Raw genomic sequence first — 18,889 nt, 5'->3', positions numbered from 1 at the left:
AAACATAATTATTAAATATATTATATCCTATAAGTTTATATAGTACAATGTTCATCATCATAGTTTTATAACAGCTGTATAAAGCTGTATATTACATCAAATCCTGACTTAAAAATTATAAACATAAAGCTGATAAATGTATTATTAGTTATACCACATTGACTACAATGGGACCTCTGGTGGTCACACAATATTTATTATTGGTGCGCTATGTATATTATATTTCCATGTCAATCCAAATTTGTATGTACTATTGTATTTGAAAAAAACCAATGGTAAATGTTTATAAACAAAAACAATGAATCTCAAAATCTCTGTGTGGCCACCTATTAAAATGTGAATATTGGAAAATACTTTCTTAATGCGCAGCTAAAGCATTAGAGAAACCATTATTCCAAATGTTATTTTGTTTTGTAGTTTTTGAGAAGTAGTGAGTGGGTGGTATTTAGATTTTATATACATTGATTATTGTAGAGCCATGGAAAAGTGAATAATATAAAACCATATTAATTTATGGTCAACGGATATCATGACGTGAAGTGGTAGTAATGCGACACGGCAGTCGGAAAATAATATAAATTTGAGAATTACAGGTGACAGCCGGCAGTCACATGGTAGTCAATGTGTTAATAGACTTTAAACAGTAAATTAAAGAAAATTTTAAAGTATAATATTGAATAAAAGAGTGATGATACTATTTTATAGTATTTTAATTACCTTTGTTATCCCTGATAAATTACATATCAAGTAGTTTTTAAACAATATCATCAAGGTCGATATCAGAGTACGTAGTAAATTCATCTTTTTCATTTTCTCCAATGCTTTCTTGACTGCTTTGATGATTTTCAATTATTTCTTGCAAATCAAACTCCATTGAATTGTTCATCATTTGAATAGCTATTGAAAATATGAAAGTAATTATTAAAATTTAAGAGTAATAAATTCATAATAATTTCTTGCTATGTTCAAAACAGATAATATATCTAAATTGTATGTCACTGTGTGATGAATAATAATTTAATTTGCTGAACCTATGTAGTATGTTATATTAAATAAAATATGTATAAAGCAAAAACTTTGTTATCTGAAGAGTGTAAGCGTGTGTTTATTTTTTTTTTTATATAAATACGGTGAAATTTCCATCAACAGATTTGTATTTACACTATTGAAAACATTTAAGAAAAAATTGTGATATAGGTACTTAATTAACATTTTAGAAATATTAATATAGGTGGTACTTTATTTTATATATTAGTATTACTGTATAATATAGTGTATTTTAATAATTATAAACAAATGAAAAAAATTAATAATACTATTGAAAGTCCATATTATATGTGAATATTTTTTTGGGTGTTTCTGGGTTTCATTATCATAGCATATATTAGGTTCTGACATACTCAAATCCAAAATCATCAGTCATCACTGTCTGTGATATAATTGGTATTAGTTCTGTAATAACTTTTCAAACTGATTTTTTTTGTTATATATATTATTATGTACAATCCTCATAATTGTATTGTTTAATATATTAGTCTGTATTAAATGTTATCCGTAAATAGATATTTCAGCATATATATCTACTATTCACATTTCTGAAATTAACTTTTACAACACAGATTTGTTGATATGTATGGGATATATTAAAGAAAACAATTTAAGTTATTTGTTATTAGTGATTTAAATGTCATATTTTGTACATATAAAGGCCAGAGATGAAGGTAACTTGCAATAATTACCTATCATTTAAATGTTCTATTAAATAAAATAATGAATATGAAATTATTTTTAATTACTTAAGCCAGATGGATCATTAATATAGAACCCGAATGGCAAAATAGATAGAAATTTTAAGTTGAATTATATCAATTAGATCTAGATTTATCAAGAAGAAATAGTAATATCAACTTGTAGATCAGATAAAATAATAAGCTTCATTTTTCACTGAATAAAATCAGTTAATTCCGATGTCATGTTTCTATTTTGAGGCATGTGCATACTAAGAAATATTTACATTTGGTCTGTTAAAACATACTACCAAAAAGTCTACATAAATTATTACATACAGTGCTAAAAAAATACAGATATGATCACGATGAATTTAGAAAAAAAATATAAAATACTCGGTTCCACAAGAGAAGATATACGTTTAGCGCATCCCATTGACGCTAGCAATAGCAGAAAGGTTAATTTCTTCCACTTATTTCACCTGAGCGTGGTTTTACTTGACTGATGAGTTTACTCTTAATAGATAAGAACATTTTTTTTTAGATATATAACAGGCATATATTAAGATGCTATTTTAAATTGTTAATGAAGATGTATGTTAAGGAATGTAAATGTTATTATAATATATTGTTATTAAATGCATAGAAAAATTTTGCAAATTACCTTGCTCATATCATTTTTATATGTGGTATATATATCTTTAATATATGACATGCACGCTTAACAGATGACGTTTAGCTCTGTTCATTTATACATCAGAGTGAATAAACCTCTTTTAAAATTTAAAGGTCAGATTATTATTTAGTGCACCTTATATGATTTTTATATTAAACAAATTTATAAAATTAAAACATATATATTATATTATATTTTAATTTTAAAGTGAGTTATGATCATTTTAAGATGTACAAACAATTTAAAGTTTTGAAATACTTAATATACATTATAGTTTTATGAATTTGTATAATATAAAAAGCATATAAGGTGCACTAAATAATAATCTAACCTTTAAATTTTATAAGACATATATTCACTCTGATGTATTAACTAACAGAGCTAAACATGATCTGCTCAGCGTAAAATTTGTTATGTTATGCACTTGTAAAACAGAGACAAACATATCTGTATAATGTCCTCTTAAATAAAATTAATTAGATAAATTTAATTACATTTCTGAAAGGGATTGTCTTCAGTTTGTAGTTTTCTAGATGCCTCCAACATTTCTGCAGCTGTTGTTTTAGTGTCTTTACGCATGTTTCCTTCAGAATACTATACATAAAAACATTAAAAATATTAATTTAAGTATAAAGAATATTTCATTTAATTTAAATTCAATTTAACAGAATATTAAGCAATTTTGCTCATAGTGTACAAAAAGCAGGTCTATTAGTATGACCATTGATTATAAATACCTACTATTATAATTTATTAATCGTATTACCTTAGATAATATACAATGGATGGAGCTATGTGTGTATTGCTTATATACTGAGCTGGTTCCAACATAACCACTCACCGCCCATTCAATTTCAAGGAGCAACGCATTATTGCGCCAACAATGACTTTAAAATGACTTACAAAGAGGGGATTATGTTAGACGCAGAAAAAGACTAAAGTTCATTCTATATTATGATCTAAGGGTTTTACAAATGTTTACTATTAACCTGCAATCTAAAATTAATAACTGATGTCCTAATAAAAACACTTATCAAAATTGTGTTAGAACTTAGAACAACGCTTTTTGCCAGTTAACTTAATTAGGTGATGTAAAAAAAATTGTAGCTTAGTAATTAATTATATAGTCTAATAGCAAATTACTAATGAATAAGATTGAAAAACTTATAGAATAGATACACAATTAATAAAGGAATATTTTAGGATATACTATTGAACTATTACCAAATCGTTCTTAAGCCTGTAGTTTGTTTGTAAGAAAGTTGAACGATCCTGAGGAATTCGCAGTCCACTAGCAGGCCTTACTGGAGGTAATGGTATTTTGTTTACTTCACGACTTGCTGTCATTAACATCTAAAAATTAAAACAATAGGTATAAACTCTTAGGTCTTATCTTTAGTAGTAATTATTAGGTACTAATATACATTTGTACATTTTAACATCGAATTAAGTTACAAATTCATCTTTGTAAATAATGGTCAATTCTTTTGTCATCATTCAACATCTTTTGTTGCACAATGTTAAAATCTAATATACCTACATACCTAATAAAATTTAAAAATTGATTACGGCAATTGATAGTGCGATTGATTTTAGCCAAAATTATCTTACATCGCGCGGAGGAGGTCGACAAAATATTCCGTCTTGTGCCAATTGTATTGCAATTTTCACATCGTCTGCATCAACATTCTTCTTTTTCGCAAAGTTTGAAAATGTCTTAGCGTCGTCCAACAGTAGCGTTGTGTACCCTAACGAATAAAACAAACAATATTTATAACAGTGAAAAACAACATATTTATTTCACTGTATTAATAATTACTGTGGTTAAACTCAAGAGATGGTTTAAAACTTGCGGTTCGTATCAACGATACCTAAATCTTTCATAATCGACACAATGATTTGAGTGTCTTTGGGCGTATGTGTTCCATGTGAAGACGCCATTTCACCAAGCCAAATTTTTCTATAAATTTTTAGACAACAGAGAGCTAACCACGGATGTCTGATAAAAATATAAAAATGTCAAAAATCAATAATCACAAAATAAATGGGCAGTTCCATATCACGGGTCACGGATACTTTCCCCATACGACACAAACACCAACTGACAACTATGGCTACACGATTGCTAACATAGATTTTACCAAATTTATGCATTGATTTTACAATAATAGTTACTTATATTATAATTTATTACTAAATATTTAATAAAATCATATCAATTCGTCACCGTTTTTCATTATGACAATATAATGAATTCAGAATTTAATTAACACGTCATTATTAATGTTAATAGAGATTGTTATCCGATTTGAAATGAGTTACGACTTTGGAATCATGGCATTTAAATATGTGTGTTTCATAATTTAGTTGTTTTCTCAATAATTTAAACATTTTTATAATTTTATTCTTTATATACCTATTATGAAGAAAAACTAACTATTGGTTATTTTAGGTACCGATTTTAAAAATTCTTTCAAATGCGGTTGCCGCCAAAATACCAGTTCCCTGATTTACACGTAGTCTTTTTCCGGCAAAAACGTAAAAAAAGTACGATTCCCGTAACCACCGAAAATTGATTTTTGTGAAAAGACATTTCCACCAATTATTGGAACCATAACATATTCTTATCATATGAAAATATTCTCATCATAATATAATTGCATAATATCATAATATCATATTATATTATTATTCATTAGATTTAAATATTTCGATATTTCAAATTATAATATATAAATAATAATTATAGTTACTGTCTGAAAAACATGCATTTTAATACAATTAAATAACTATACATTGGTCGAACTAAACGTGAGTCAATAATATTGTTACCATATTACCGTGTTGCTGTGAGTTACAATTTATTAGTATTATTTTTTGTATATTGTTACCAGCAACACAGGGAAATTTGTTTATTACATACACAATATATTATTATATTATAGTGTTGCCGTACATATTTTATAAACTATCGTTTAGTAGCAATACTACTTATTATTTAATAGAAACTGTGTTATTATTCATTAGTATTAGTTTAATTTTACACACACACACACACACACACACACACACACACACACACACACACACACACACACACACACACACACACACACACACACACACACACACACACACACACACACACACACACACACACACACACACACACACACATACACACACACATACACGCATACACACCTCACACATCATTACACTACATAGCTCACTAGTATTTGAGCGGTGTCGCACTTGCAACACCAAAAAATATTCAAGATCGTAATACCCCCCTTCCCACCATTCACCGTATTTAATACTATATAAAATTAAATAATACTAATACTAGCTCACGGTAGCATATCAACGGTTGATACCACTGAATTAAAATAATTGTTATAATCTAGAAATCATAGTTGCAGTATTATTGCACGTTCTTCATTGTTGTGTTATCGTAATACGATAGTGAGTTTTGAATAGTGATAGCAATTAGTAACTGACAAGTAACAACCTCAGCCACTCCGCGTCCGAAAAAATGTTCCATAATATAAGCTAGGTGGTGGGAAAAAGGGGCCTCAAACTTTGAATTTAAAAGATTATTATCGTATTGAAATTTGCTATCCAGTTTTAGATATCATAATATTAGAGAAATGCAACAACATTTTCAAAAAAAACAGCTAGATATATTAAAATATGGATTAAAAGAAATAATATTCAATGATAATCCACCACACGAAGCATTAAATATTGTTTGTAACACCTACAACTTTGATTTAAAACATCTGAATACTGAAATTGAAGTTTATAATAGAATGTTTAAGTTGAAGTACTCCAACATAGAAACAACTAGTATTATGGTAAAGAAAATAGAATTTATTAAGAATGATGATTTTCAAAATGAATTTCCGATTTTAACATAAATAATTCGTATATTTCTTACTATACCCACTACAACTGCCAACTGTGGAAGATCATTTTCATGTCTAAAAAGACTTAAAACTTATCTGAGGACAACAATGGGTCAAGAACGACTAAGTTATCTTGGTACATTACAAATTGAAAAAAAGAAATATCAATATAGAAGAAGTCATTGACGAATTCAACAATAATTCCTCTCGTTCTCGTAACTTCGGCATTCAGTGGGGATGTGTGTTGACGGTGAGCTTGTGTTTTGTTGGTACCTAGTTTTAATCTGTAAAAAAACGAATTCTCAAATATATTTTTATTATTTGTATTATTTGTATTATTTGTATACATAATGTATTATTGATCAAAACTGAAAATATGTTATATTTTTCCATATAACAATAGTAGGTAATAATTTCAAGTGTCTAAAAAAAACACCAAAATCTGTATAAAAGAATGAAATCCGCAAACAAATTTGTAAAATAAAAATAATTGATTAAATGTCGAAATACTCAAATTATGTACTGTAAAAATCGTCATATTGAACATGAGAACAAATTCCATTGCCATGTTAGCATACGGTCAACGAGAATAAAATGTATGGAAATTCATAAAAATCCGTGCACTAGATTAATAACTTACTGTAAGAGTAATGTGCAAATACTTACAATTTTTGTATGAGAATTGAGAAGTCGAACTCTTTTTTCGATCAAACTATCACAGCTATGGCGAGTAAAATATGTTGTTTGTGTTCACGACTCTGAAACATCTATTGAGCACTGTTGCTGAGCGCCTGCGCAGTGTATCGATTATAATTTTCAAGTCTTAAAAATGTATTTCTAGTCAATATTGTAACTGTTCATGCCAATATAATGACCGTCTGATGGAAATTAATTGCCCCACATCGATAATATTCCCTACCTACCGTTAAAGCGACATCCTCTCTGTTGTCACGTACGTAATCGATTTATCGTGCTCCAATGTCGGAAAAAATATATTTAATGTACCTATCTCATATTTTTTTCTTAATACCGATTACTTCCAAGTCTATAGCGTCTCTCGACTTTTTATATAGTAGGCAACGCACGGGTGGTCGGGTGGGCCACGGCCTCTGACTTTTTCTTTAATAAATGCTGTACTAGATAGGTAGCAAACATTTTTAAATTTTATATGAAAAAAGTGTAGTTAGTTTTGAGCCATCTTAATCTCGTAGATATATGTGAATAAATGTATTAAAGTTATTAATTATTTCTCCAGTCAGCTTTAATGCTTTATATTATCTAACTTGTATAGTAGGTTATCACACTTCGCATATTTCGTTATAAATGTTTAATCTTGTTTGGCTGATCACAATTTATCTTTCAAATAGGTTGAATGTTACACAGAAGTTTTGCAGAAACTAAATAAGGGGTATTCGAACTAAATAAATAATTTCATCTGCGATCTCGTCGAAGTGATAACTATATCTATATTAAATACAACACACCCACACTATGGAATTTATTATATTTATCGTGAATACAATATATCATCGTGGTTTACACAACAAAAAAGATATGATTGATATAAAATAATAATTGTTTTTTTTTTTAATGTATAAATAATTTTGATGAAAATTTAAAAAAAAATAACTCACCGTAGTTCAATGAAATTAAAAACCATTGCAATTTAATGTTTTAAATAATACAAAATGTGAGTTCTGAAGTATAAATTTAATTTAATTGTAATTATAAATTTTGTTGCAATTATTATAACTAATCATTTTTTTCATCAAACACAAAATACAAGGATACTAATTTTAGATTAATTTGTAGATAAAGCTCAAATAGACGTAATTTATACGGATTTTGAAAAGGCATTCTTTATTAATTTACAAACTAAAACTATATGGGTTTACTGATCTATTACTTCCTTGGTTTAACTCATTCCTAATAAATCGTATACAAGTTGTTAAATACGAAAATTGTATATCTAATTCAATAAATGTCTTATCAGATGTTGCCCAAGGTGACCACCTATCTCCATTACATTTTTCTTTTTTCATTAACGATATTAATAAAGTTCTGAATTGCTCAAAATGTCTATTATTTGTTGAAAACACTAAAATATTTTTAAAAAAAAATGTATGGATAATTCATTGGAACTTCACGCCAACTTAGATAATATTTATAAATGGTGTATCTATAATGGAATGTCCTTAAATATTGATAAATGCTCCATTATTTCGTACTCTTTAAAAAAAAAATACTATACTTTATAATTATATTTTATATAATACAAATGTGTTATACATAAATATATTATTAAAGACCTAGGAGTTTCATTTGACACAAAATTATCTTTTAGCAATCATGTTGATTCTATTCGAAATAAATCATATATGAAGTTGGGATTATTAAAACGTATGTGTAGTGATTTCAACGATAGTTCAGCTTTAAAAATATTATATTATTCCTTAGTACGCTCCCATATTGACTATGCCTCTTTAATTTGGCACTCTGATAGCATTTGTCAAAACCAGAGTCTATCTAGTATACAAAATAATTTTTTGAGATATTTATCTTTTAAATGTCATTTTGAAAGACGTCCTCATTCTGGGTATATTAATATTAGTATTTTTTTTAATATTGCTCCTTTAAATAGTACATTTAAAATTTCTTTTTAAACTATTACATTATTTTATTGATTGCCCAGAACTTTTAGAGTATATTAATTTCAATGTAAATATAAAAAATTCAAGAAATAAACATCCCTTTTATTTATCAATTATTAAAACTAAGTAAAAGTCATACTACTCTGCTATATATTAATGTCATATGGTAACTTTTTAATAACTTGGACCTGTTCAATATGACTCTTAGCTCTTTAAATTGATATTTTTAGATTATCACCTACTATTATATTTAATTCAATCGAATTGTTATATAATCAATTGTCTAACTTTTAATTTCTATATATAAATATATTATATTTATTTTTATTTTTTTTCTCTCGTTCTTATATCATTTGTTTTAATTTTTTAGGATAAAACACACCTATGAAACTGTCATTATTTTTATTTTTGTAAATTGGAATTTTATTCCGTTAATAAAATATTATTGTTATTATTAATATTATTTTTATTATTATGACTTAAATGACTATAATATAGCCATATAGATGAAATTATTTTACATAATACTATAATAGGTCTATCGACTATTATCACTAGATCTAGGATCGTAAAATATATACATAATAATTGAATCGTATGAATTGAATATGGTTAAAAAAAAAAAAGATAAAAAAAATTAATCAATATTACGCACTGCTATTAATGAAAATGTAATGTAACGTGATAAATATAATTTTAGGTAACGCAAATTTAATTTAAACAAAAATATTTGAAGTAACGAGAACGTAATTGCATTATTTTTCAAAAGTAATTTACCCAACACTGCGGCCAAATATTTGAAAAACTCGGGGCCCCGGTGGAATACACCGCTTGCACCGACAGTTTATCCGGCACTGCCTATGACAAATTAGATAGGTATCATCACAGTTGTACTATAGTCTTACGGAGTATGCTCATCTCCTTCACCACCGTCCCATGTCGTAGTTCTCCAATCGAATGATGTGGGATATATTGTGCAGGCAAACACGCACAATGAATCAACACACAAAACACATAGGAATGCGAAGATTTTTTTTTGATACCTCAATACAAAAAATATGTCCCAAATCACTCGAAGCATAATACGTCATGAATCTAAATTCGAAAAAAAAATGATATAAAAAATAAATACGAAACGATCACTCAAACTTACACAGTTATTATAATTCAGTGCCGATGGGAATAAATTAAATATGCTTTCAAAGTTAAATTAATTAAATATATTGTTCAACTATTTTTTACCAAACATTTATTATTATCTATAAATTACTATATTTATATGTTTTTAAATATTAAAGGTGACGTTCATCCTTGGTTCATCGTTTTTTAATATTGGTTTAATATGATTTACAAATTAGATAGGTATCAATACAGTGGTACTATAGTCTTACGCAGTATGCTCATCTCCTTCACCTCCATCCCATGTCGTAGTTCTCCATTTCTCAATCGTTGATTTTGTTCTATGTTATATAGCATGTCCCAGAAGTCCCGTATCACCGTAAGTATCTCCATCTCAATATATTTAAATGTGGATTTTTTTACAGTTATAAGTATGTGAATTTTGTTTGAATAGAATAATATTCAATTTTTTTTTTCAAAAATTCAAAAATTTTCAAAGAATTTTTGTAGGCAAATAAGTTTTTTAAATTTCTAAGATAGCAATTTTGTTAATTCTATTTTTTAAAATAGTTCAAAAAAAAAAAAAAATATTAAATTTTAATGTAAATTGCCCAAGTTAGAGCTAATTATTATTTTGAATTTTTAAGAATAATAGTTATGATACCTATGCATAATATATTAGCGAAATACGATTTGCACGTTAATAATTATTACAAACACGCTGATTTTTCGGCTAAAATTAACGACTTCTGGGACATACTGTATATTGTGACAACGAAAAAAAGCGAGTGTGTGTCGATCAGATGAATATAGTACTATATCATTATTATATTAACAATTATGTCTCACGCCAGCGCATTACGTAGAAAAGAGCGGTTCTATCGATGTATATTATGACGTGACGACGACTTCCGTCCGAGAATAAAAGAGAAAAGCGTGAGTGTTCGACTAATTATACACCGAGAGCTAATTATTATTTTTAATTTTATTCGAAAAATCAGGGTGATTAAAATAATTTATTAACATTATTTATTATTTTATTATTTATCGTATTTTGCCAATTCCGAATGCATAGGTATTATAACTATTATTCTTAGAATTTTAAAATAATAATTACCTCTAACTTGGGCGATTTTCATTAACTTAAAATTTTTTTTTTTTGAACTATTTTAAAAATACGACCAACAAAATGATCTTGGAAATTTAAAGAACTACTTTGTCTAAAAAAAAATTTATGATAATTTTTGAATTTTTGAAATAAAAATCGAATATTAAGCTATTCGAGCAGAATTTCCATACTTATTACTGTAAAAAAAACTGCATTTAAATATATTGATTTTCCACGGAGATACTAAGGGTGATACGGAAGTTACGTGTGTATAATATTATGATTGATATCCAATACGAAGTGGACAACTACGATAAAGGCGAAGTAAAGGGCGGCGGATGCGTATCAAAATACTGTGACGATACCTATCTAATTTTTCACGGCACTGACTATGTATAGTTTCATATTAGCGGTGTAGCTTTAGACCGTTTAAGTGCCTACTTCAGTGCTTTAATAGGATTTACGTTGTTTATCCTCGTCAATATTAACATAATATCAATATCCTCATTTATTAACCATTTTTTAAATTTGTTAAATTTTTTTAAAAATATACTAATATTTAAACTTATATTTTAAATAAAGGTTTACGTGCGTTGGCATGCGAGGTCCCGAGTACCAGGGGCGTATGGACTATAGTTGCAACTCAGTAAACGGTAGTCTTTCATCAATTTTCACTTTGTCGGCGGCGGCCGCGGCTCACCGGGCATCACGATCAACATTATTAGGTTCCTGTTACTTATATTCCAAAAAGTAGCCCGTAATCCTAAAACAAGATAATATCTAAAGAAGAGGGGACGGACTTTGAGGGCGCGCTTTGGGAACCCGCTTAGGTGAATATTTACATCCCAATTTTTTATTTTTATTTTATGGCTATAAACGGTAAGTACATGCTGTAACATACTCATTACGTTTATTTTATAAGCATCGTATGCACAATAGGCATAATAATGTTATCATGCGATGAATATTAAGCCCTTCCGGTATAGGTGCCTTTTATATATTTTATGATTGTAAGGCTCCGATACCGTTACGTAAGAAAAATACAGTTCTCCGCGACTCCATCGCGTTCACCTTAACTCCGTACAATCGTACATTTTTGGTAACTTTGTTCGTATATTGTAAGTAATAATAAATTTGTTTGTATTAATTATAATTTAGACCAATCGTTATTTATTTTAAATATTAAGATCCTAATACCATTCGTGCTCTCGAGCTACGGTAAAAATATATATTTAAAACAACTAATTTCTTCCCCAAACATCTTATATTTAACGGGTCATTTCCGACCATGTTACAATGCTATGAGTAACCTCCAAACAAAGTTAAATAATTTGTATAAAATTGTATGGAACTTCATCAAGTATAAATAATTATAAACAATTTACATACCAATTATTATCAACTTACCATTTTATTAACGTCATAACTCATTATTAACGATAGAAGTACAATTTTTCAACATAATACGTGTGTATATAATACGTGTGTATATGTGTAATATGTTTGAATTTCTCAACAAAAACGCTACATGTTTAAACCTCACTAAGAAAAAAAATTTCAAGTCAGAAATGTTGTGATATCAAAAAGGGGCTACGTAAATTCTTAAATTCATTAGTTAAATATATCCATTAATCGTGCTAGTTTTTATGCCAGCATTTTTGTTTAGTATTATTAATTCTAATGCGTATAAAGCACGATCTCCGTCATATTTTATTCGGACTGTAGTTTTGCAATTAAAAATGATATCTCATGTTTTATATTTGTATTTATTTTAGAAGTTACTTTATTAATTATATGCACCGTTTTTAAATGTTTCTGTTGATATGTATACAATTTGTAGGTAAGTATGATTTTTATCTTTCATATATTATATTATATACTACAGAGCGTACTATGGTAAAAGTTAATAAATACATTGTCCTCAAAAATACACATAATTGTAAAATAAATACATTTTTCGTTCCACTTGGAATCTAATATATTATAAATTAACCTTGATATGTCTTAAATTAGCAAATGTGTCAATAATATCATTATATTTTATTTGGTTAGCAATTTCTTTTTCTGTAGATATTATAACTAAGTTGCAAATGCCTTTTTTTTTATGTAATATAAACGACGGAGTCACCCCCAGTAAAACTTTTTTTGACGGGAGCCGTATGGGAATTGACCAGTTTGTAAAACCTTTTTTGACGGGATCCGATTGGGAATAATAAAAAATAGACGGGAGCCGTTTGGGAAGCGAATATACATATATACCGATATATCATACTTGTGTATTCATCGTGTTATTATTATTATTTTTAACACCGTGGTTTTCGTACCTTTTTATCTGTATAAAAAATGATTAGCACAATAACACATCGAAAATACGAGAAATAAAAGTGGCGGGCCTCAACTAAACCTGTGTGGCTGGAGAATACGCGGGCTGATGGGCATCAACTTTGTTACAGCAACATCGATCAGCATAAACATAATTATACATTTCTTATCTTAAAGTTGTTTTTTTAAAAATATTTCTAGGGTTTTATTGCCTTATTTCAAAATATATTATGCTTTTCTATAGTATTGTAAGTGTTGCAGCCGGGATCGAACAATAATAGACCGTGCGCCCGCCTGTATCCACAATACTTTACATCGCATGAAATAATATAATAATTTCACGACTGGTATGCCTGCGACCTGCGTATGTGTACGTGAGTAGAGGTGTGTGTAGTTCGATCAGCAATGAGCGGAATTGCCGTGCAAATACTGATGAACTACGTCTGAAGTGAGTGTGTACATGTGTATATCTGTATTCAGTATACGTGTGGGTGTGTGTACTTATATTAGAATAAAATGTCAACACGAATTTACGATATTAAATATAATAATATAATATAATAAATGTTTCAATATACACAATAAGCAAATGTTATGGCCCTTTTGGCCCAACAGTCAAAAATAATATAATAATTGGCCGCCTGATACAATTAACAATTAATAATATGACAAGCTATTAGAGCCGCTAAGAATAATAATATTGCTCAATAGTATGTAATATGAGATAGCTATTAAAGCTGATATACAATATAATAATAAAGTTTTTTTACTCACAATTTGGTCGGTGCTCCTAACCTTAATAATAATAATAATAATACACGATAAAATACAAAATATAATATAATGTAAAGTGTGGCAATTCGCGCCTGTTATCGAATATAATAATTAACTTGGAGATATCTAAAATATATACCTATATGTATTTCTATATGTAAAATAATATTCGGCGATTCGCACTTGATTTCGCGACACGACAATAATATTTCTAGTCTGGTTGACCGTTTTTCGATAACTGGTTCGGGCTGTCGTGCCTAAATCTCTGATCACGCGTAATCTACATAATATTATTATATAATAATTCACAAGATAACATTTAGGAACAAAAATAAAACAATATAGTTCATGGATAATGTTTGCGTGTGTGAGTGTGTGTCGGCCGGCGGTATAGTAAGAGACATATAATAATATTGTTGCTCTTTCGGGCGGCAACAGTAAGGTTTATAAAATAATATACTCTATAACGCACTCACACAGCGACCGGTGACAGACGACAGCGGCTGGTGTGTCGTTATAACATTGACGAGATGGACTAGCGCACGAAGGGTTTCGTACCATTATCTACAGTATATTATGATGGATTTTTAGTATATTTTGTTGTTATAGCACAACAGAAATACATCATCTGTGAAAATGTTAACTGTCTAACTTTCACGGTTCATGAGATCAGTGCTTGAATTGGATAAATAAAAGAAAGGGCACTCAAAAACTTAAAAAAAAATTAGAGTTCCTGACAATAATAATAAATCTCAACCCAACCAGCTCGTGACACGATGGCAGTATGTTACACTTGATGGCCAACTCGTCTTTAGCCTGTGAAATTTTACCGAAAATATTTCGACCTCTCTGTAGCCTAAACTAATGAACTGATTGACGGGCCGGCCGACTCTTAGCGAAAATCTATTACAATTTATTTTACCTTCGTCGCCACAGCATTAAAGTTCTGCTTTGATATCCATCAATCAATATTTTTTGTTTATTTATCACCGTATTAATATAGGTACCTAGACATATTATGTCGTATTTAATAAATTTGTTTATAATAGTATATGTATACCTGTTAATGATATTTACGTATTACCTAGTCTTTCAAGCAATTAAAAAAAAAGGTTGACCTCTGTTGTGCAAATTATTATAAATAATATTTCATAGACGACATAAACGATTTTTATTGATATTTAAAATGTATTTAGAAATATATTTTTTGCCCTTGAAGGTAGGTGTACAACAGCGTACACATTATAATTTTATATTATGTAATTGACGTTACTATTACCAAAGGGGAAAACTAATAGTCTTGTGTCAGATTTACATTTTATATTAATTTACGCACTATATAATTGAAAGATGTCGATATAGTTGCCGTCGACTGTCGAGTGTATTGTCTAAAACCAATTATTTCAACTACTTACCGTGTATAGACACAAATAAAAATATAAAAAAACACAAATCATTGTAAAACTATAACATTCATTGCTCCGCTCAAAATCTAAAAACATAAAAAAAAAAATAGGTTATCTATAACCTCTATAATCTTTTAATAAAAAAATGAGTGATATCTCAATAAAAATACTACGTGTACAAGACATCGCTGAGAAAAAAAAACTCAAGTTAGATAAGTTGTGATATCAAAAAGAGGCTAACTAATTTCTAAAATTCATTAGTATAAAAATTGTTTATAATTTTTGTTTGTAATTGACGACGTGCGATAATTTAATACAAATAAACTTAGCTTCGCGGCTACTTATTGTACCTATGTTTCTTACGAAACCTCCGAAGAGTCTTCAACTTTTGACTGATGGGTGTTTATAACGGCACGTTCTATTATAAAAAATATAATATAATAATATATATTTTTTATAGTCTATTGTAATTTTCAAGATTTTTTTACACAACAAATACAATTTTATTGACATTCATAAAAATGAAAACTAAAAAAAATTGAAACTGAAAATGTCCGTTAACAGGTTGAAACAAATAAAAATTTTTTTTTAATTTTATCGTTTATAGAAAATGATAATATAAACAACCAGTGGTTATTTCATATGTCAACGGTCTTTTGTTTTAAAGTTACACGTAAAACCAAAGTCAATTTTGCGTAAAAACCCCCGGTTTTCATTAATTTTTTTTTTAATTAATAAATCTAGACATCTAGTAGAGTACCTACAACCTTACAATCTACATTCTATAAATAAAGTCACTATAAATTATACTATTAAAATATTTCGAAGTATTATTCTGTATAATTCATATACAAACAATTACATAGACAACCCATCCCACCCACCTATAATTAAAGGTGAAGCGGGCGCTACACCTCTACTCTAGGATAGCTGCCACTGTTAAAAAGGTAATTCTGTTTTGCACTGATGGGTAATTTATTTTTGCGCTTTTAGGTTGCGTTTGGGTCATATTCGCACTTATGGGCTACAGCCCAGTTTGAAATAAGAGTTACAACAAAAAAATCAATTTTTTCAAAAACTGCAGGTGTTTCGTAAAAATCTAAGTTTTTTCCTAATTTTTTGATTGTTTTTCCAAGCACTTTTGAAATCTAATGGACGTTTTAAATTCCCACCTCCTCAATACAAGCGTTTGTATATAATTGAATTAATTATAAATATTATACAAATGATAACATACTTATGGTATATTAATTGTATATTATAAGAATAATGTTTAGATATAACAACTATAATAGCTATAAACATAAACAATCGTCTCAGCATCGTTCCTGGGATGTCTACAATATTTTCGGGCCCACTCCTAACAATTAACCTTTATATTAATTATATAATATACATAGTATATGTAAACAAATTACGCAAATACCAAGGTGTATATTCCCTTGGATCTAATATCTATTTACAAGATAATAATTACAATAGTGATTTATTAATTGTACTTTTTTAGACAATAATATCAAGCTGTTATAATCGTATTTAATCATAATAAATTATTCCAAAGAAATTCAAAATATTTCACAGTTTGTTTTTTTTTTTTTATCTCGAAACGTGATTTATTTTTTACCACATATTATATAAAAAAATACATTTTACTCTAGTTTGATCACTTAAAATACATGCTCCCTATTCTCTGGGTCTTAGAATTTATAGGGCCCCAATTGAAAATACCGTGGGGGGAATGGTTTAATGGCACACTCGGAACTCCCGGGTACACACCTATGATTGTAATAAGCATATGTTTCTGAACAAAATCGTGTAGGTAATGGTTTATTTTTTTACTCGGATAACTATCATATTATGAAGGGTTTGGGAAAAATTATCGAAATATGCAGTCAAAACTGTGAAATATGATTAAATATAATATGCAGCTAAATTTTTATATTATTTTTGAAAATTTCATAAAACATAATATTACAATTTTGGAAATAAAAATCTCAAAAATAAGTAGTTACATAAACATAATAAAAATACATGATTATAATGTTTTATACACAGGTTTACTAATATTGGAATATATTTTATTGATTAATATGGACACAATTCAATGTTGTCTTGGGAATTTTTAAACTATCATGAAATAAAATAACTTAACTTTTTCAATAAAATAATTGTTTTATTGATCATTAAAAACATCAACGACAAAGGTTATTTATTTAACATTTTACAAGACGATTACGGTTTTACAAATATGAGATAGTTACATACTTACAAATTACGTGTTTTTTTTTCAAATTTGTATTACTCACGATTCCGTTTTTCTAAAGACATTTCTCATATTGTTGATGTTTTCCGTGTTCGGACCTAATGCTGTTCTACATTGGATATGTTGTTGTATTTCCTGAGGTTACCGATATATTTGTAATGCCTTTCATATTATTATAATGTGTTTGACTTCGTACGTAATCTACCTACCTCATTTGTAATTTAAAACGATCATGGATTCCCGATTCAAAGAAATTTAAATTCACCTCCACATTCTAACTACACACGTATGACTTATAGTAATATAAGAAGCTAACAATTTATAATCTAATAGAGCATATTAAGACGTTACAAACGAATTTATCTTTTTGGTTTCATAGTAAGTATGTTATAATTATTGGTCGAAGAAAATTTCAGTTAACGTGAAATAATTCTTGGTGAAAAAATCATCGTAATTTCGACTTAAATAAAATATATTTTATGTCAATAAAAAACGATTAATTTAATTTAACATTATTCAACTGTTTGAGCCAAAATAATATTAAGAGTTTATTATTTTCTAAAAATATACTATTGTTGAAAGCTAGGGGTACTCGTAGCTAATTTGCTAAAAACGACGCGTGACGGTTTATTTGTACTCAGTTGGATCACAGTAAGAATTGCAGAGACTTTGTAGCAGGCGACGATATTTTCTATGTCATAGAATGTAACTAGAACCCCAGGGACCCTATTCTCGAACTCGTACGATAAAATACGGCCGTGAAGTTTGCACCCCGACTTTATCGTATCGTCCCCAAACTTATACCATATTTTTGCAAATAATTTGCAACAATTTGCAACACCAGAAAAAAAATTTGCAACATAGTTTTACAACCCTCACAATGAAACATGTTTCGTGATGCCAAGTTCACGTTGGCACCCCGACTTTATCCTATC

At 28.3% G+C, this 18,889-nt stretch overlaps 1 protein-coding gene across 1 annotated transcript in view; it reads right to left on the bottom strand.

Moving 5' to 3' along the window:
* Positions 1 to 527: 527 nt before the first annotated feature.
* Positions 528 to 18,889, bottom strand: part of LOC100573355 — a 28,408-nt gene continuing 10,046 nt past the window's right edge. Inside the window, exons 2-6 of the mRNA XM_029485348.1 lie at positions 4,223 to 4,274; positions 4,015 to 4,151; positions 3,628 to 3,756; positions 2,898 to 2,997; positions 528 to 897 (exon numbers count right to left, since the gene is read on the bottom strand). Coding sequence (XP_029341208.1) covers positions 755 to 897; positions 2,898 to 2,997; positions 3,628 to 3,756; positions 4,015 to 4,151; positions 4,223 to 4,274 — 561 coding nt within the window. The 3' untranslated portion in view covers positions 528 to 754. The remainder of the gene's footprint in view (positions 898 to 2,897; positions 2,998 to 3,627; positions 3,757 to 4,014; positions 4,152 to 4,222; positions 4,275 to 18,889) is intronic.

The sequence above is a fragment of the Acyrthosiphon pisum genome, chromosome X, assembly GCF_005508785.2.
Source record: "Acyrthosiphon pisum isolate AL4f chromosome X, pea_aphid_22Mar2018_4r6ur, whole genome shotgun sequence".
Classification (NCBI taxonomy): domain Eukaryota; kingdom Metazoa; phylum Arthropoda; class Insecta; order Hemiptera; family Aphididae; genus Acyrthosiphon; species Acyrthosiphon pisum.
Note: the sequence above shows the minus strand (reverse complement) of the source record. Positions and strands in the feature narration are given on the sequence as shown.